Genomic DNA, 19273 nt, shown 5'->3' on the forward strand with positions numbered 1-19273 from the left:
CTGCCAAGGGCATGGGGACATCCTCTCCTTTCCAAGCAGGCTCTCGGGGCACTGGGACAGGCACATGTGTCAGGCACAAGGACACTCTCTCCCTGTGGGCTCAGCTCACGTGCAGGGACCATCCTGACTGGAGGGTGTGTCCCCCCCTCAGTGCCAGGTCACAGGAACCCCCCAGAACTGCTCAGAGGTTCCCACAATATGTCCCTGTGCAAGGACTGGCAGGGCAGAATGTCCCCTATGGGGGCACCCCCGAGAGACCCCAGGACATGGGGGGACAGACCTTGGGGACCTGCCAGGGATCCCCCGGGTGACTCGCAGGCCATGGGGACAAACCCTTCACACGGGGCACAGACACACGTAGGGACACCTCCCACCCCACAGCTACCCCGAGGGTCTCCTGTTCCAGTCACAGTCCCGTCCCTGGGAACACCTCATGGCCCTCAAGGCCACAGCACCCGGAGAGCCCTTCAGGACCGCCGGACACCCCCAACTCCTGCTCCAGCACCGGGAAATCCTCTTTGGGATCCTCTGTTCCTCATCCCCCCAACACCACCCCGACCCTCGCCCCCTCTACCCTCACCTCTCAGTGTCTCCTCACCGTCCTCCCAAAACTAACTCCTCAGTGGACCCCATCCCACTCCAGTCCTCGCTCCCTCAGTGCTCCCCAACCCTTCGGTGCCCCCTCGCTGTCCCCCTGCCCGCCAGCGCTCCCTTTCCCTCAGTGTCCCCTCCGTGCCCCTCCGGTATCTCTGTCCCTTACCCCTCACTGCCCCCATCCCCCGGTGCTCCCCTCACGCGGGGGACACCGCACGCCAGCCGCTCCCGCTCCCCGCCATCCCCTCGCTCACCGCGGGGCGGGGTGTGCCGTGCCGGGCCGGCCCTGGCGGCGGCCGGGAGGCGGCCGAGGCTGCCGATGGCTCGCACCGCCGCCGCCATCTTCGCCGAGGTCGAATGAGGGAGAGGCCGCCAGGGGCCTGCCCGCGCCCGCCCCGCCCACGGCGCCCCGCCCGCGCCCGCCCGCCGCGCTGCCCGCGCGCTTCGCTGCCGCCAACACAACGCTGCCTCCTTCTCCTCCGCTCTCCGCGGTGTTTTAGGTATTTTCAATCCGCACCGAGCTGGAGCGGATTGCGGGAGAAGCCGGGGAGGGGCTGTGGAGCGGCGGCGGAGGGAGAGGTGTGGGTCAGGCGTGCGGTGGTCAGCCCGGAGGGTGGGGGGGGACGCGGGGCCCTTGGTGAGTGGCGGCGCGGCGGCGGCAGAGCGGGGTGAGGGCGGAGGTGAGCGGCGGGAGCGGACGGGAGGGGACAGAAGAGGGCACGGGGCGGTCACGGGCTCTGTGCTGGGTGGACGGGAGTGTGCGAAGGGTGAGAAGAGTCGGGAGTCAGTCCCGGGGAAAGGCGTGGGGGGGTAGGGGTAGGCGGCTCGGTCCGGGCTGGAGCAGAGGGTCGGGGGTCGGTCGTCAGTGGGCGGGGGAAGGATGAAGTGACGCCGGGGGGCGGTGCCGGATGGACGGGGAGACGTGAGGGGAGTCGGGGGGCTCGTTCCGATGGACGGGGAGACGTGAGGGGAATCGGGGAGCAGTCCCAGATGGACGGGGAGACGTGAGGGGAGTCGGGGAGCGGTCCCAGATGGACGGGGAGACGTGAGGGGAGTCGGGGAACGGTCCCAGATGGACGGGGAGACGTGAGGGGAGTTGGGGGGCTCGTTCCGAATAAAAGTGAGGGGAGTCGGGGGGTTTGTTCCGAAAGAAGTGAGGGGAGTCGGGGGGCTCGTTCTGGATGGACGGGGAGACGCGAGGGGAGTCGGGGGGCTCGTTCCAGGTAGGAGTGAGGGGAGTCGGGAGGTTTATCCCAGATGGAAATGAGGGGAGTCGGGGGGTTCGTTCTGGGTGGAAGTGAGAGGAGTTGAGGGGTTCATTCTGAATAAAAGTGAGGGGAGTTGGGGGCTTCGTTCTGGGTGGACGGGGAGACCTGAGGGGAGTCGGGGGGCTCGTTCTGGGTGGAAGCGAGGGGAGTCGGGGGGTTCGTTCTGGGTGGATGTGGTAGGGAAGGGCTGGGAAAAGATGAGCAGGGCCCGGGGGGTCGGGCCGGGATGGATGAAGGGCCCGAGGGGTTGGTCCTGGGCGGGAGGGGTCGGGAGTCGGCCCTGAGTGGACGAGTGGGGTTTGCAGGTGGCTGAGAGCAGCAGCACGGGTGTGTTTGGGGTGGCTGCTGGGAGTCCCCGGCTGATGGTGCTGCACAGTGAAAATGTCAGGGTGTGTGGGGATGGGCAGGGAGCAGGGCCTGTCCATGGAATTGGGGATTATCCTAAGTTGGAAGGGATCCCTGAGGGTCACGGAGCCCAGCTCAGCTGTGGAATCCAGGCAAATCCTGGCTCTGCAAGGAGCTTTGCCCTGGTGATTTGTGTAGACAGGGCTGAGCCCTTGGGGTGCCAGGGGAGCAGCGAAAATGAGGAGGTTGGGGGTGTTTGGGGGGTGCAGGAACAGGGGTGTACCAGGAGGGGATGGCTGTGCAGTGTGGGAGGGAGGAGGAGGTTACACTTGGGAGAAACTTTTGTCAGCTGGGCAGGGAAAATTTAGGGAAAAGCCTCAATCAGGTGTGGGGAGGGAGGTTGGCACAGGTGGAGGAGGAGCAGGATGCCCTGGAAAGGTTTGGTTTTGGGATCTTTGTTGGCAGGAGGAGCCTGGGGCTGGGAAGGGGCACGTTCCAGGTGTGGAGCTGCAGCTGGGAGGTGTCAAAGGGGGTGACTGGCAGCTTGTGCTGAGTTTTGGGGAGCTGCAGAGGGCTGGGTTTGGGACTATGGGTGTTCCTGTGCCCCTCCATGGAAAAACTTTGTGCTTGGGAGAGAAAGTGCCAAGATTTGAACCCCAAAGTGTGACAGAGGGAGATGAACGTTGGCACGGATCAAACAAATCCTGGAGCTGTGAGGGCCATCCCTGGGCAATAAAACCTGGAGATGAGGGTTTGTTTGTAGGGAAACATGATTTGGGGAAGCTGCAGAGGGGTTTTTGGGGCTGGAGGACCTGAACTTGCTCTGTTTGCCACGGGGATGCACAACAGGAGCTCCTGGCGCTCAGGCTGGCACCAGGGGCTGACGAGGGGCAGGGGTGCCAAGGACACTGCTGGTGTCAGGAGGCCCTGCTGGCAGCAGGGCTGCCTGGGCACTGGGACAATTTTCCAGTGGGAAGTGGAGGAGCAGCAGGTCCTGGGAGGGAATTGAGAAGCTCACTGGGCAGTATTTATTCACAGGCACAAGCCAGGCTCTGAGCGTGCTGGGAGCTGATTCCTGTGCTGCTGCTGCTGCCCTTGCAGTGTGTGTGCCCCTCACCTTGCTGGCTCTGTGTGAGGCAGGCAGGACTCTTCCCTTGGGATTGTTCTGGACAGAGGAGCTTGGACTGAGCCCAGCCTTTCCCTAGATCCCAAAATGAGTTCCATGCTGAGCTCTGCCCTGCGGAACCTCCCCGTGTCCTCAGCCTGGGCTGCTGGGGCCTGTGAGTACCTTTGGCTTTCATTGGTGGCCATAAACCTCTGCTTGAAGTGTTGGGTTTGGAATGGATGCTGGGGCCTGAATCTGTCCCATTCTCACCTTTAAAAGGCTGACAGTGTTTATTTTTTAATCTCAATTACATTGTTGCCTTGTTTGTCCCTTCCTGCATCATATGGGGAGGAGTCTTGAGTTAACAGAAAGCGTGTCAGGTTTCTGGACAGAGTAAACCACCCAACATAGGTGGTCAGGTGTCTTACAGTGACATTATTTGCTTTTCTAACCCTTCTTGCAGAGACTAGAACTGTTTCTAACATTTTCTGGCATTATTTTTTTCCCTTTCTTGTTTTCCAGTTACTCGATCACTCAGCTGCTCCTCGCAGTTCCAATCTGCAGGTAAGGGGAAAACACCAGAATGTCACTAAGTGTGCTACACGGGGCTGTTTTGGAAGCTTAAATCTTAGAAATGGTGCAGAATGCAGAGTGGTTCAGGCATTCCCTGAAAAGCTGCAAGCAAGGAAAACTTCAGGCAAACCAGTGTTTGCAGCACAAGAGTCTCTGCACAAGAGTCCTCTCATCCTCTGAGTGCCCTGGCTCCCAGCAGCCATTCCCAGTGTGCCCCTGGCTCCCAGCAGCCATTCCCAGTGTGCCCCTGGCTCCCAGCAGCCATTCCCAGTTTTTAGTCACAGTCCACAGGGAGTGGTTGGGGTGATCCATGCTCTGGGTTCACTGTGAGGGTTGCTCAGGTGACTCAGGCTTTGGGATTTTGGGAGCAGGCCTGGACAGCAGCTCCCCATTATCCCCTGGGTTTTGGGAAGAGCCTGAAGGAATTTCCAAGCAGTGCTGGAGTTTTGTCCTGGCCACTGGCCTTGGAATGGTGCTGGGTCATTACATCCCTTGTCTTAGGGAATTTCTTCCCATTAGGAAGAAGTTCTTGGCTGTGAGGGTGATGAGGGACAGGCCTCATCCCTGGAAGTATTCCAGTCCAGGCTGGATGGAGCTTGGGGCACACTGGGATAGCAGAAGGTGTCCCTGCCCATGGCACTGGATGAGCTTTGAGGTCCCTTCCTACCCAAACCATTCCAAGATTCCAGCTCAGGTGTCCTACCTTCCCTGCCTTTCACTTACACACCAAAAAAGGCCATTTCTCTTTATTTTCTAGAAATCTTTGCAGGATCTGTGTGAAAATTGCTGATATTCTTGTCACCATCACTTCTCTCTTCACAGCTCAGCCAAAGACAAAGAAGAGCTTGGCCAGAAGTGGGGTGAAGAATGTGGTGGTGGTGGAAGGTGTCCGCATTCCCTTTCTGCAGTCTGGCACCACGTGAGTATCAGAGAGGGGTAAAACCCAGAAAACACCCCCTGACTTGCTTAGAACTCAACTCTTTCTGTGAAAAAAAAACCCTCACTTGTTCATTTTAATGTAATTATTCTTGGGCCTAAAGGCTCAGGAGGTGCCCTGAGTTGGGCTGCTGCAGTTCTTGCAGTTTATTTAGTGCAGGAAATGTGGTTTGAAGAAGGTTGGCCCTCTGTTTGAATCCTGGGAAGAGTGAGGATTTATGGAGCATGTCTACAGGAAGCAGCTGGAGAATTTACAGCAGATGAAGCAACAAGTTTGACAGGACTTGGCAGGGCCAAGAATCATCTGTAGGCTCTTCTTCCTGGATTGTTGTGCCACCAAATCCACAGCTGAATTAGAGCCACACCTGACTGTTAGGATGGAGAAGGGATTTCTTTATCCCATCCCTGCTGCTTTTCTGTGGGTTTAGGGCAGTGATTGCAGCCCCTCTGCTCTGCAGCCAGGCTGGGGGAGCTGGGGGTGCTCACCTGGAGAGGAGAAGGAGCCAGGGAGAGCTCAGAGCCCCTGGCAGGGCCTGAAGGGGCTCCAGGAGAGCTGCAGAGGGACTGGGGACAAGGCCTGCAGGGACAGGAGCCAGGGAATGGCTCCCAGTGCCACAGGGCAGGGCTGGATGGGATCTTGGGAATGGGGAATTGTGCCCTGGCACAGGGTGCCCAGCCTGGATCCCTGGCAGTGCCCAAGGCCAGGCTAGACACTGGGACACCCTGGCACACTGGGAGGTGTCCCTGCCATGGCAGGGGTGGCACTGGATGGGCTTTAGTGACTCTTCCAACCCAAACCAATCTGTGATTCCTTGAAATGTTTGCTCAGAAGCTCAGTGGAGCATTTCTGGTCCATCCCCAGTTCTTGCTGCTCACAGGAGAATTCTGTCCTGATTTCTGAGAATTCTGCACTGATTTCTCACACCCCTGAGTTTCTTCCTCTGCTCTTCACCTTCCAGGTATGCTGATCTGATGCCACATGACTTAGCCAGAGCAGCACTGCAGTAAGTAAATGGAGCACTGGAGGGGCTCAGCATTCCTGTTAAATTGCTGAGGCTTCAGGGTTGCAGAGCCAAGGCTCTGAACAGCTCAGGTGCTTTATTTCTCCTGGCCTCCCTCCACAGCAGTGGGTGGCTTAAGCAGTGGGGTTTGTGTTGTTTTTGGGGTTTTCAGTAGGTTGGTGTTGATACAAAGAGATGCTGCTGGTGACAGGTTTTAGTGAATTTGATTCCCAGCTGTTGTTTCCCAGACACAGACATCAGAGCTGCTATTGAGTTGTGCTCACATCTGGTGGGAAAAACAACCTGGTCAACACAGAGGAAATGAAGTGCCAACAAGGACATTGATCTAATTCTGTAACCCTCCTGTTCAGAGGGTCAATAGCAGTGGGTTTGTTTTGTTGAGAGGCAGAGCAAAGTGCTCTGGAGAAGCCTGGAGATGGCTGCCCCTAGATCCCTGGCAGTGCCCAAGGCCACACTGGATGGGGCTGGGAGCACCCTGGGACAGTGGAAATGTCCCTGTCATCTCTGGGGTGGCTCTGGATGGGCTTTGAGGTCCTTCCCACCCAAACCATTCTGGGATTTGATCATTCTGTGAAGCATTTTGTGGAAGGAGAGGTGTAAGGGCTATGAAGTAATTGCTTTAATGAAGTTCTGTAATGATTTATAGTGAAATTATCACCAAGACTGATTGCAGCCCACAATCAGCTACAATTCCCACAGACCCACATGCACATGAGATTTCTTCTGAGTGGGGGGACAGAAGCTGTGGCTCTGCTGTTGCCCTGTTCTGCAGCCAAGCTGGCAGGAAAAGGGTGTTGGAGAGGTTTTTATTTATGTGATGCAAATTCCCTTTGTTTTGATCCTCTCCTTAGGGGCCTGCTGACCCGGACCAGTGTCCCAAGGGATGTTGTTGATTACATTGTTTATGGCACAGTTATCCAGGAGGTGAAAACCAGTAACGTTGCCAGAGAGGTGGGTTCTGTGCAGCATTCCCCTGGGAGTCTGATTTCTGCAACTGCTCTGAACATGACAGATCCTTGCTAAAAAATGATATCCCATTATTATTGTTTGTTTATATATGATTTGAAAGTATGAAGTAGTCGTGTAGTATTGTCTGTTAAATGAGTGCCTGGGACTATAAGGAAAGTTATTTTGTGATTCTCTGCTGCCTGTTAAAATCTGCTACAGATTTCATTTGGCATAATTTTTTATCAGATTTTCATATTTCAATGCTGTGGAGCCTCTGCTTGACTCTTCCCTGCATGGGAAAGTTTTGTTGAGGATTGCTGATCCCTGAGCTCCTAAACACCAGTTGGATTGAGCACTTCCCTCCCCAATATCCTGGGAGGAGCAGGAGCAGGAGCAGAGTGTGCAGTGAGGGTTTGTTTTCTTGTGGTATTTATTTATTTGAGCTGCCTGCTCAGACCCAGCATTCTCAGGATTTGAAGTGGAGCAGCTTTGCTGCTCTTTGTTCCAGCAGCCAGAAAACACAATTCCTGCATTATCCCCAGAGCAGCTGAGCCTCAGGAGTCATGTGCCAGGCAGCCTGATCCTTGCTAACCTGCAGCCTCTGCACCTGGATAAATGCATGATGTAACCTGGGCTGCCTGTGCAGCCTCAGCCTCGTGAGTGCAAGGCCTGCCTTTGGTCACCTGCCAGTCAGATGGGGCTGCAGGGTAATTTTAACTGGGGAACAACTGCTGAACTTTCAACTACTTGGCCACATCCCAAGCAGGGAAGGTCTCTGGGCTGCTCAGATGAGTCACTGCTCTGCAGTTTGCTGCTCTCTGTGAAGCCACTCAGCCTTGTGCTGAGTGCTCTAAATCACCCTTTTCACATGTTGCCTTTGCCAATAAGGTGAAGCAAAGTTGATGTTGAGTAGTTGGAGGCTCTTTTGATGTGTTTTTTTTTAATGTGGGGTGTGATTAGTTTGTTAAAAAGCCTTGAGGGGCAGTGATTGTTCTCAGTGCAGCCTCAGCTCCGGCTCCAGAGCCTGGGGAGGGGAAGAGCTGCTGCCATAATTACTGGATGAAAACTCCACGTCTCTGTCTTCATCTCCAGCTGCCAAGATGTGCTGGGCAGGGGCAGCTCTGGTTGGGAGCAGCAGCTGTAGGTTTAACATCCCCTTTTTGTTGTTGCAGGCTGCCTTGGGAGCGGGATTCTCCGACAAAACTCCGGCCCACACCGTCACCATGGCCTGCATTTCCTCAAACCAGGCCATGACCACGGGTATGTGGGCTGCAAGAACAAGCTGTGGGGTTGAGAGGGAGCCTGGGAATTCTTTTACAGCTTTTATTCAGCTGGCACTGCTTGTGAATGTAAAAAAACCAAAAAAAACCAACTGAAGAAATGCTGGAATGGAAGGAAAAAGGGATTTAGCCTGGAGAAAAGGAGCCTCAGGGGGAATCTTGTGGCTCTGCACAAGTCCCTGACAGGAGGGAACAGACAGAGGGGGTTGGGCTCTGCTCCCAGGGAATAGGGACAGGATGAGAGGGAACAGCCTCAAGCTGGGCCAGGGCAGGGTCAGGATGGACATCAGGAGGGTTTTTTCCCTGGGAAGTGTGGTCAGGCACTGGAAGGAGCTGCCCAGGGAATGGTGGAGTCCCCATCCCTGGAAGTGTCCAAGGAATTCCTGGACATGACACTCAGTGCTCTGAGCTGGTGACAAGGTGGAGATCAGTCAGAGGTTGGATTTGATGGTCTGGGAGGTCTTTTCCAGCCTCAGTGATTCTGTGGAAGTTTTTTTTAGCCAACAAAATACAACATGAACTGAGGTCTGCTGTAGGCCTGCAGCAGCATCTCTGCCCAGTGTCTGTGTTTGTTTGGGAGGTAAAGACTGACCATGGTGAGAAAGTTGCTCCTTTTATCTTTGGCTTAGCCTAACCAGGGCTAAAAAATGGAGACACAGCTCCAACTGCTGGGGCTGTCCTTCCCTCCCTGCTCTGTGTGACAAGGACAAGTGGCAGCCAAGTGACAGCAGGTCATGTATAACCCAGCCATGGCCAGGGGCTGCAGGAGGAGTGCAGGAGTGGCCAGGCCTCTGTTGGGGTGCCTGTTTTCAACTTCCCTTTTTCCTTGTTGAGGTCAGGATTGAAGGCACTCCAGAGGATAGTTCACATTCAGACTCAGGTGTTTGTTATTTCTTACCTGTGTTACACTCTCACAGCAGTGAGTTCTGTAGTTCTTCATTAACAAGGCACAAAATGGCCAACTATCTCTTGGGCTGAATTATCCAATTAAGAAATGACACCTAAATTATTTTCACTTTTAACCCAATAATTAATCAGTCAAAGTCTGCAATGTGGACTTTTCTGTCCAGTTACAAAACCCACCCAAACCCTTGAAGAAGGAAGAAGGTAAAGAAGGACCTGCCACCACCCTAAAACCTCCATCCTGCCCCATATTTATTACCATATCCTAAAACCCCAAACTCCAAGTTTTCCACCCTGTGACATCACACACTTCTACCCAACTCCACACCCACAATCCCAGTGCTCTCAATCAATTCTGGAAACTTCTCCACAGCCTCAGGTCAAATGCAGTGCTCTCCTGGGGCTCAGAGTGTGTCAGCACAGAAAGTCTGAAACTCTCAGCATCCAGCAAGGGGGTGAGTGGCCCTGTCCTGGCAGTGTTCCTGTCCCTGCAGGGGTGGGGATGATTGCAGCTGGCCAGTGTGACGTGGTGGTGGCCGGCGGCGTGGAGCTCATGTCCGACGTCCCCATCCGCCACAGCAGGAAGATGAGGAAGACCATGCTGACCCTGAACAGAGCCAAGACCCTGGGCCAGAAGCTCTCCCTCATTTCCAAAATTCGCCCCGACTACTTTGCTCCCGAGGTATTTTTTTGGTTTTTCAGGCATTTAAATGTTTGGTGAACTGGTTTAGAGGGTGTGAACAGCCCTTGATGGGGGAGGATTTAAGATGGGTGAGGTGGCTCCTGGGGTTCACTATGATCAATCTCTGTCCTCTGCTTTGGGTTAAATCACTGGTTAATGCATCTCACAGCATTTGGGCCTCTGCTTTTCCTTCCCACATGCTCATCTTCAGTAAACCCAACTTATGCAAAACCTCCTGCAACTCCTGGACAAACTGTGTGACTGTGGTCACAAGGGTTTTCAGGATGAAGAAGAGACAAGAATGTTGAGTCCATGATCAGAAGGCTTGATTTATTATTTTATGATATATGTTACATTAAGACTATACTAAAAAGAAATAGAAAGGAAAAGGTTTCTTCAGAAGCTAGCTAAGCTAAGAATAGAAAAGAATGAATAACAAAGATCTGTGTCTCAGACAGAGAGCAAGAGCCAGCTCTGCCATGAGTTGTCAGGAAATCCAAACATCCACAGGAGACCAATCATGGGTTTACCTGTTGCATTCCACAGCAGCAGATAACCATTGTTTCCTTTTGGTTGCTGAAACTGCAGCTTCTCACAAGGAAAAATCCTAAGAAAGGATTTTTCATGAAAGATGTCTGCGACAAAACTGTGCTGCAGATGACAGAAATAGAAGTGTTTTTTCCCCATAAATATAAAGGTTATTCTGAAGTGTCAGAGGCATTCTAGGGTCAGAGAAATTTTACTAGATAACAGCAGTAACCTCCTTAGTATTAGGAATACCCTCAGTATATTTGATTAATTTGATTAAATATCCTTTATGATTCCTGTTCCTGGCCAAATCCTGCCAGGGGCTGGATGTCTTCAGGAAGCTGAACCATGGGGCTCAGCTCTGTGTGCTGCCAGGAGGTTTTTTTCCCAGCTGTGCTGACTCTCCCTCCCTGGTGGCAGCTCCCAGCTGTGGCAGAGTTCTCCACCAGCGAGACCATGGGGCACTCTGCCGACCGCCTGGCCGCCGCCTTCGGCGTCTCGCGCCTGGAGCAGGACGAGTACGCGCTGCGCTCCCACACGCTGGCCAAGAGAGCCCAGGACGAGGGGCTGCTGCAGGATGTGGTGCCCTTCAAAGTGCCAGGTGACAGTGCCAGGGCCAGCCCTGGCTGCTGGGGGACTGGGTGGGTTTTGTCAGGATGTGTGTCCCTGCTGGAGAGCTGCTGGCGTGGGGAGGCGTTTGGAAACGGGATGGCTGAAGGTGGAAACACACAACTGTGGGGTGGTTGGGTGGGAAGGGACATTGAACATCACCCAGTTCCTGCCCTGACAACTTCCACTGTGCCAGGGTGCTCCCAGCCCCAGTGTCCAGCCTGGCCTTAAATGCTTACAGGGATCCTGGGGCAGGGAATTCTCTGGGAATTCCATCCCTGTCCCTCCCCACCCTCCCAGGGATGAGTTCCTTGCCCCCAGTGTCCTTGCCCCCAATATCCTTGCCCCCACATCCTTGCCCCCACATCCTTGCCCCCAGTGTCCTTGCCCCCACATCCTTGCCCCCCACATCCTTGCCCCCACATCCTTGCCCCCCACGCCCTTGCCCCCATATCCTTGCCCCCCATATCCTTGCCCTCAATATCCTTGCCCTAAAATATCCTTGCCCCCAATATCCTTGCCCTCAATATCCTTGCCCCCAATATCCTTGCCCCAATATCCTTGCCCCCCAATATCCTTGCCCCCCAATATCCTTGCCCCCCAATATCCTTGCCCCCCATATTCTTGCCCCCCATATCCTTGCCCCCACATCCTTGCCCCCCACATCCTTGCCCCCATATCCTTGCCCCCCAATATCCTTGCCCTAAAATATCCTTCCCCCCATATCCTTCCCCCCATATCCTTGCCCCAATATCCTTGCCCCCCATATCCTTGCCCCCCATATCCTTGCCCCCCAATATCCTTGCCCCCCAATATCCTTGCCCCAATATCCTTGCCCCAATATCCTTGCCCCCCATATCCTTGCCCCAATATCCTTGCCCCCAATATCCTTGCCCCCAATATCCTTGCCCCCAATATCCTTGCCCCCCAATATCCTTGCCCCCAATATCCTTGCCCCCAATATCCTTGCCCCAATATCCTTGCCCCCCATATCCTTGCCCCCAATATCCTTGCCCCCCAATATCCTTGCCCCCAATATCCTTGCCCCCACATCCTTGCCCCCACATCCTTGCCCCCAATATCCTTGCCCCATATCTTTCCCAATATCCCATCTAACCCTGTTGGAACCTGAAATGCAAAGAATTCTCAGAACTTTGGGCCTGTAAGCCAAGCTTAGAATTAAACACAGGATTTGAAACTATTGATATATTGAAATTATGTTCCAAAGACTTCGGAACATAAATGCTAAAAGCGAGAATGTGGATTTATAGTTTAAAGCAGAGACATGTTAAACTAAGTAAAGGAAAGTTTAGAGTTTTAGAGTTCAAGATACAGAAAAATAAAGTAGTTACAGAGGTGAACAAGGAGTTTAGAATGCAGTACTGTAGGTTTGTGTGTCATATCTGATTGGCTAAGAAAGCTTACACTATAGCACGAGTCCATAAGGTGAAATATTTAAGGATTGGGTCAAAAATATAAATATCCTTGTTGGCAGTGTTTTATTGGTCAATAATTCCTTAAAAGGTCTTGTGACCTTCTGAGCCATGCAGTAAAGATGTGAGCAGAACTCACCCTTCCTGCCTATGCAGTAGATAAGAAAATTTATTCCCAAATAAACCATATAATCTAAAAAGCTCAGAGATGCCCTCTCTAACTCATTCAAACCTCCTTCAAAAATCCCCATCTAACCCTGCCCTCTGTCCTACCTTTACATATCTAAATTTTTTCTTGCCAACCCCACATCTGTGCTAATGAGGTGACAGAGCAGGGAAAATCAGGACAGTTGGCCATGGAACCCCCCTGCTCTTCCTCCAGACAAGAGAAACCACCTTTATACCCCAGAATATCAACAACACACACCAGCCCAACAAAATCCCAGTCTGGTCACTCAGGTGCTGCAATGTGGCAGGTTCCAGTTCACCAGGCCTCACACTCCTTGCTGGGAGGTGAAATAGTCTGGGGAGAGCCTTTAAACCTGTGCTGGTGTCCCCCTCTCCCCCCAGGAGCCAGGGGACACACTTGGCTGCAATACCTGTTCATTTGGGGACTCTGATTGGTATCCTGGAGAAACTTTCCTTGCAGATCCATGGTTCCATGTGGTCTTTATGATAAAATTAGTACTTTCTCTTAACAGGCTTATTTAGCAGTTGGATATATTTGGGGTTTCCCAGTGCTCTTTATTCCTCAAACTCAGCATGTAAATGTAAACTGATTTAAGGCCAATTCTCCATTTAGGCTTTTTAACCTAAATTTAAATTCTTTTCTCAACTGGGTTTCCCATGTGGTAATTTTTCCTTCCAGTAAACAGATGGCAGCACTTTGTTTTTGCTGTCATCTGAGGAAAAGTGAGATAGCTTCAATTTTTCAGTGCTGTTTTTAGCCACGTTAAGTATCCTGATGCCACAAACACATTTTCCTTTTTTCCCTCCTCATGCTTGTCCTGACCCCCACAATTCTCTGATTTTTTTTCTCCCCCCTGGAGTCCTGATGATGAAATCCTTGTGCATGGCTGCTTTTTGTAGTTGAAATGTCCTTTTTTTCCTTCACCAGGCAAAGACACAGTTACCAAAGACAACGGGATCCGCCCGTCCTCCCTGGAGCAGATGGGAAAACTGAAGCCAGCCTTTGTCAAGCCCTATGGAACAGTGACAGCAGCCAACTCCTCCTTCCTGGTAATTCCTGTTCCCAGTATTGTCATCCAGGGGGGAGAACTGTGCACCTGACCCTCTGCCTCCCTTAGCTGGTGTCATCTGGGATTGACCCTTTTAATTTCCAGATTTTCCAGGTTGTACTCTGGTGGATTTGGGTATTGGATTGTTTCATTTTAAAATCCATAACAAAAGCCCTGAAGTTTTGGGATGTTTGACCTGTTTGCTTCTCTGTAGCTGCTTCAATGAGGGTCAGTCCTTGAAAAGCCCTTGTAGGGATTCTGTCCCAGGCTGGGATTGGTCACGTTGTACAACTGAAGTCAGTGGGTTTAGAGTCTGGGTTCACAGGATCATGGAATGGTTTGGGTTGGAAGGGACCTTAAATCTCATCCAGTGCCACCCCTGCCATGGGCAGGGACACCTTCCACTGTCCCAGGTGGCTCCAAGTCCCATCCAGCCTGGCCTTGGGCACTGCCTGGGATCCAGGGGCAGCCCCAGCTCTGGAGGGACAGGAGCCAGGGAATGGCTCCCAGTGTCACAGGGCAGGGCTGGATGGGATCTTGGGAATTGGGAATTGTGCCCTGGCACAGGGTGCCCAGCCTGGATCCCTGGCAGTGCCCAAGGCCAGGCTGGACACTGGGGCTTGTGATGCCTGGAAATAGAACACAAACTTTGCCAGACAACACTAGAATGACAGTATAAAACTAAACCTTTCCTTGAGAGCCTTCAGGTACAGAATGTGGCAAAAATCCACATCCTGAATTAGATTTGTACCATTTCATACAAGGTGGGGCAATTAGAATACCCAGCCAATATTGTCCAGGTAGAGGAGCAGTTGGTTAAGTGATTCCTCCCTGGCTTCTGCCCCATGGGAGCTCTCCCCCCCATCTCCTACCCTACCTTTATCATGTCTGTGATTCCATGGTGCAAAATAAAAAGTTCTTGGAGGAGTAACAGGACAAAGTAAACAATATTTTAGGAATGCATCAATAAGAGTTTGTTCACTGCTGGAAAAGCACTGGAAGTCATAGCAAAGCATTTAACAGTCTACAAAGCTACAAATATATGGAAAATACATAAAAGGTAAAAACTCTGAGCACTTGGAGCAAAGGGAACAGGGATGTGTCCCTGCCCATGGAACTGGATGTGCTTTAAGGTCCCATCCCACCCAAACCATTCCATGATTTGATGTGCCAAACACACAATAAGTGGGTTTAATGATAACCCACATTTTTGTCATGTGGTGAGCCTGGGGCTTGTGTCATCCCAGAATTATTCTCATTTTTGGGATGGAACTGGGAGGACAGCTGAGTGTTTGGGGTCACCAGCTTGTCCCAGGCCTAGCAGGGCTCCCAGGCTCCTCTGTCCTGGGTGAGACAGGGGGAGCTGTGCCTGTGGGCTGTGAGGAGGTGCTTCAGCACTGTGTGTGCTGGCATCACCAGTGATCAATCAGCCTTGTCCTTTGGTCCTGTCATCATCCATCCTCATGAACGGGTTTTGTGATGGTTCCTGGGTTGATCTCAGAGTGCAAAAACCCACACGGCACAGAGGGTGCAGTGATAATCCAAACAAATGCACCTTTATTGAATAACCACAGCAAAATGTGTTGGGCAGGAATTGGGGAAAAGAGAAAAATAAGGGAAAAGAGGGAGGAAGAGAAAGGAAGGTATAGAGCTACCAAATGTAGAACAGCAAAGTCCTCTGATGTCCAGCAATGGAGTTCACCAGGTCATGTTTGGGGAGATCTCAGGGTTGCAGTTCATCCAAACTCCTATTATACTCTTTTTTTTTTTTTTTTTTGATGGGGGAAGGGGATGAATCTTGCAATTGAATCAAAAGTAGTCTATTGGATTTACTGGGGAAAAAAAGGTATTTGAAGAAGGGTACACACAGTCTGTGTTCTCAGCAGTGGGTGAGAGCCATCATCTTCTTGGTCCACTGCTCACACCTGCAACATCCATCTGGCTTTGGTCAGCTTGCCTCCCCCACACACCTCCCCTGGCTTGGGGGTTTCAGTCCCAGTCCTTGGAAGGAGGGGGAGCTTTTTCACATAGGGGTTTCATGCCTCAGTCCTTGAGGGAGAGGCTTCTCCCATCTCAGTCCGTCTGTCATGGTGGTTGTAAAACAGGTGAGGGTCTTCTCTGGGGACCACCAAAAACCTCAGGAGAAGTCCAGCCAAGCCAAGAGGTGGGGAACTTGCAGGGCTATTGTTGCAAAAGGGGCAGTGCCCCTTTGTTCCTTTCACTAGGCCCAGTGTAGCATACAGCAAACACATCTGGGAACAGTAGCTTAGCAATGCCAGGGGCTGTGCTCAGGCCTCAGGGCCTTAGGAAGTGACTTTCTCTAACAAGACCAAAATTTCAGACAGGGTCCTTTTTCCTCACTGCTCCCAATCTCTGTCCCTTTCATGACAATCATGAGGCAGATGAGGGAAACTTTGGACAGAGACTTACAGGTCCCTACCATAGTGGGGTGTCCTGGAGCCCTGTTGGTGTCAGGTCCTCTCTTTCTGGGGGCTGTGGGGCTCGTTGTGTGCAGGTCCCTCACCCCTCACTGGTTTCTCCCTGCCCTTTCCAGACCGACGGAGCGTCAGCCATGCTGATCATGTCTGAGGAGAAGGCCCTGGCCATGGGCTACAAACCAAAGGCCTACCTAAGGTAGGAGGGGCTGCTCCAGTGGCCTCTGCTCCTGCTTCCTTCTCCTCTCCCTGGCACTGACAGCCCCTTTTCCTGCACAGGGATTTCGTGTACGTGTCCCAGGATCCCAAGGACCAGCTGCTCCTGGGGTAGGTGGAGATGGAGAGCATCCCCTCCCACAACAGCCTTCTCCTGCCATGAGGTGGTTTTGGGAATGTTGAATCTCTCCAGGCCTTCACGAGGTGGGAGAGCAGCAGTGGCAGGAACACCCCAGGATTGCTGGGGCACCTCAGCAAGAGTTCTGGGGGCTGTGCCTCCCTTGGACAGGGATGGGCCATGAGCCCAGAGAGGAGGATGTGACTGTGGAAAAGGGAGGCTGGGGCTCACAGGGAACACAGATGCAAGACTGGTGTGTCTTCCCTCCTTCAGCCCCACCTATGCCACTCCCAAAGTGCTGGAGAAGGCCGGGCTCAGCCTGAGTGACATCGATGTGTTTGAGTTCCACGAGGCCTTTGCTGTGAGTGCTCTAAAGCTGGGGTGGCTCCCTGCAGCCATCTGCCTTGGCTTATTCCCAATTCCCACCCTCTCCTCCCTTGCAGGGCCAGATCCTGGCTAACCTGAAAGCCATGGATTCAGATTGGTTTGCAAAGAACTACATGGGCAGGAAGTCAAAGGTAAGGCACACTCAGGACATTTTCCTCCTTGTCCTGTCCCTCCAGGCCCTTGTCCCCTCTCCAGCTCTCCTGGAGCCCCTTCAGGCCCTGCCAGGGGCTCTGAGCTCTCCCTGGATCCTTTTCCTCTCCAGGTGAGCACCCCCAGCTCTCCCAGCCTGGCTCCAGCCCTGGAGCAGCTCTGGGATCTCCTCTGGACCCACTTTTCTCTCCAATTCAGTGAAACTTTGGGGTTCCTGGGCTCCCTCCTGCCGGTGCTGGTGCTGCACAGCCAGGCTCTGGCTCTGTCCTGTGAGGAGCAGTGATGCTCCTTGAGCTTGGCTTAGCAAATCCCAGTTTGTGCAGTTTCTTTGGGACATGAGGTTTCCTTGGGATGCTGTTCCCGTTGTCGGCAGGAGGTGGAGATCCAGAGCCACAATCCCTGTAGAGGAGGGTGGGGAGGACAGCGAGAGGGGCTCAGTCCTTGCACAGTGCAGGGTTCCCCTGAGGGGCTGCAGGTGAAGCAGGAGCTGCTTTGGGATGGTTTCATCCCCTCATCAGCCATCCTGAGCTGCTTTAGGCTGGGGGTTGGGATTGGGGGGATGAGGTGTCACCCTCTCCAGCCAGGTGACATGGGGTGTGTCCCTCTGTGTCCCTGCAGGTTGGAGCCCCTCCCCTGGACAAGTTCAACACCTGGGGGGGCTCCCTGTCCCTGGGACACCCATTTGGGGCCACTGGCTGCCGCCTGGTCATCACTGCTGCCCACAGGCTGAAGAAGGAGGGGGGCCAGTACGGCCTGGTGGCTGCCTGTGCTGCAGGAGGGCAGGTAATGGTGCTGTGCCCCAGCCTGGGGAGAGGGAGGAACCTTGGGAGAGGGCAGGAAGAGCAGGGCTGATCCTGCTGGGACTCTGCAATCCTGCCTGCTGAGCCCAGCTCTGCGTGCTGCGTGTTCAGAGCTCCCTCTGGCTGCCCCCAGCACCACTCAGTCCTGTCCCTGTTCCCTGGGAGCAGAGCCTGACTCCCACCCCTGGCTGTGCCCTCCTGGCAGGGACTTGTGCAGAGCCACAAGGGCCCCCTGAGCCTCCTTTTCTCCAGGCTGAGCCCCTGCCCAGCTCCCTCAGCCCCTGCTGGGGCTCCATTCCCTGCCCAGCTCCCTCAGCCCCTCCTGGGGCTCCATTCCCTGCCCAGCTCCCTCAGCCCCTCCTGGGGCTCCATTCCCTTCCCAGCTCCAGCCCCTGCAGGTCTCTCGTGTCAGGAGGGGCCCAGAGCTGCCCCAGCACTGGAGGTGCCCCAGCAGTGCCAGCCCAGGGGACGGGCACGGCCCTGGCCCTGCTGCCACCCCAGAGCTGGCACAGCCCAGGGGCCAGTGGCCTCTGGCACATCTGGGCACACCTGGGCTCGTGTCCAGCTGCTGTGGCTCATGTTCTTGATGGGAGTCTGTGCCAGCAGTAATTAGCCCTGTCTCTGTTAATGAGCCATTTGTGTGATGTTTTGTCTCTGTCTGTTGCCAGGGTCACGCGATGATCGTGGAGCTCTACCCCCAGTAACAGCCCTGGCAGTGCTGTGCCTCCACCCTGTGCCTGGTGATGCCATTTCAATGCACTAATAAATCCTACACCCAATCCTTCTTGGAGAGGGGATTTGTGGCCTTTGTCAATCCCTTTTAGCTACTCAGCCAGTAATTTTTATCTAATGAGCATGCTCTATTCCACTTCCAGGAGAGGAGCAGTTAACACAGCTCTGAGTCTCTGCAGGCTCCTTGTAACTGTCTGATCCCTCTGGTAACCCTTCAGGATTTCTCCCACGGGGGAACAAAAGTTATTCCAAAGCTCTGGATGGAGAATTAAGTTTGGAGAGCAGGAGCACGTGAAGCAGTGGAGGTGGAGGGGCTGAGAGGGGAGGTAATGCTGTGGGGAGGAGCAGCTCAGTGGGGCAGCAGGGTCAGTCCCAGGGGCTGAGCTGGACTCTGAGGGGGCACTTTGCTCCACGCTGTCCAAGTGCTGTTGGAATGAGCAAATTGCATCTGACGAATGAATGTCACTGATGGAACTGCAATAAATCAGGACAAAACCCACTTCTGGCTGTTTTCTTTCCCTCCCTTCACCTGAAATGCTTTGGGGACTGTTCCTGTGGTGGAGGCTGTGAGCTCCAGGTGTTGGATCTCTGAAATCGTGGAATCACAGCTGGTGTGGGCAGGGGCTTGGAGATGTCCCCTAATCCAGCCCCTGCCATGGCAGGGACACCTCCCACTGTCCCAGCCCCAGTGTCCAGCCCGGCCTTGGGCACTGCCAGGGATCCAGGGTGGGCACCCTGTGCCAGGGCCTGCCCACCCTGCCAGGGCACAATTCCCCATTCCCAAGATCCCATCCAGCCCTGCCCTCTGGCACTGGGAGCCATTCCCTGGCTCCTGTCCCTCCAGGCCTTGTCCCCAGTCCCTCTGCAGCTCTCCTGGAGCCCCTTCAGGCCCTGGCAGTGGCTCTAAGGTGTTGACAAACTTCAAATGTGCAGGGCTGTCCTTCTCCCGAGCATTGGGAAGATGAGAATTT

The 19273-nt window shown here is 53.7% G+C and overlaps 2 protein-coding genes across 4 annotated transcripts in view; one reads left to right on the forward strand and one right to left on the reverse strand.

Moving 5' to 3' along the window:
* HADHA (hydroxyacyl-CoA dehydrogenase trifunctional multienzyme complex subunit alpha) overlaps positions 1-975 on the reverse strand; it is a 29382-nt gene extending 28407 nt beyond the window's left edge. Inside the window, exon 1 of the mRNA XM_071417186.1 lies at positions 849-975. Coding sequence (XP_071273287.1) covers positions 849-936 — 88 coding nt within the window. The 5' untranslated portion in view covers positions 937-975. The remainder of the gene's footprint in view (positions 1-848) is intronic.
* On the forward strand, positions 958-18801 carry HADHB (hydroxyacyl-CoA dehydrogenase trifunctional multienzyme complex subunit beta). Of its 3 annotated transcripts, none has more exons than XM_071417198.1 (16): positions 958-1094; positions 3246-3487; positions 3835-3876; positions 4708-4804; positions 5781-5825; positions 6695-6794; positions 7964-8051; positions 9469-9656; positions 10605-10785; positions 13344-13465; positions 16019-16098; positions 16179-16226; positions 16507-16594; positions 16677-16751; positions 17389-17553; positions 18239-18801. In XM_071417198.1, exons 2-16 carry the CDS (start codon positions 3421-3423, stop codon positions 18272-18274), a joined length of 1422 nt encoding a protein of 473 aa, XP_071273299.1. In that variant the 5' UTR covers positions 958-1094; positions 3246-3420; the 3' UTR covers positions 18275-18801. The 3 variants fall into 3 exon arrangements, with proteins under 3 accessions (XP_071273299.1, XP_071273301.1, XP_071273300.1); XM_071417200.1 differs by lacking the exon at positions 958-1094 and adding an exon at positions 1221-1274; XM_071417199.1 differs by lacking the exon at positions 958-1094 and adding an exon at positions 1280-1361.
* Positions 18802-19273: the final 472 nt, after the last annotated feature.

This window comes from Agelaius tricolor, unplaced genomic scaffold (assembly GCF_023055355.1).
Source record: "Agelaius tricolor isolate 1412-34295 unplaced genomic scaffold, bAgeTri1.0.p SCAF_68, whole genome shotgun sequence".
Lineage (NCBI taxonomy): Eukaryota > Metazoa > Chordata > Aves > Passeriformes > Icteridae > Agelaius > Agelaius tricolor.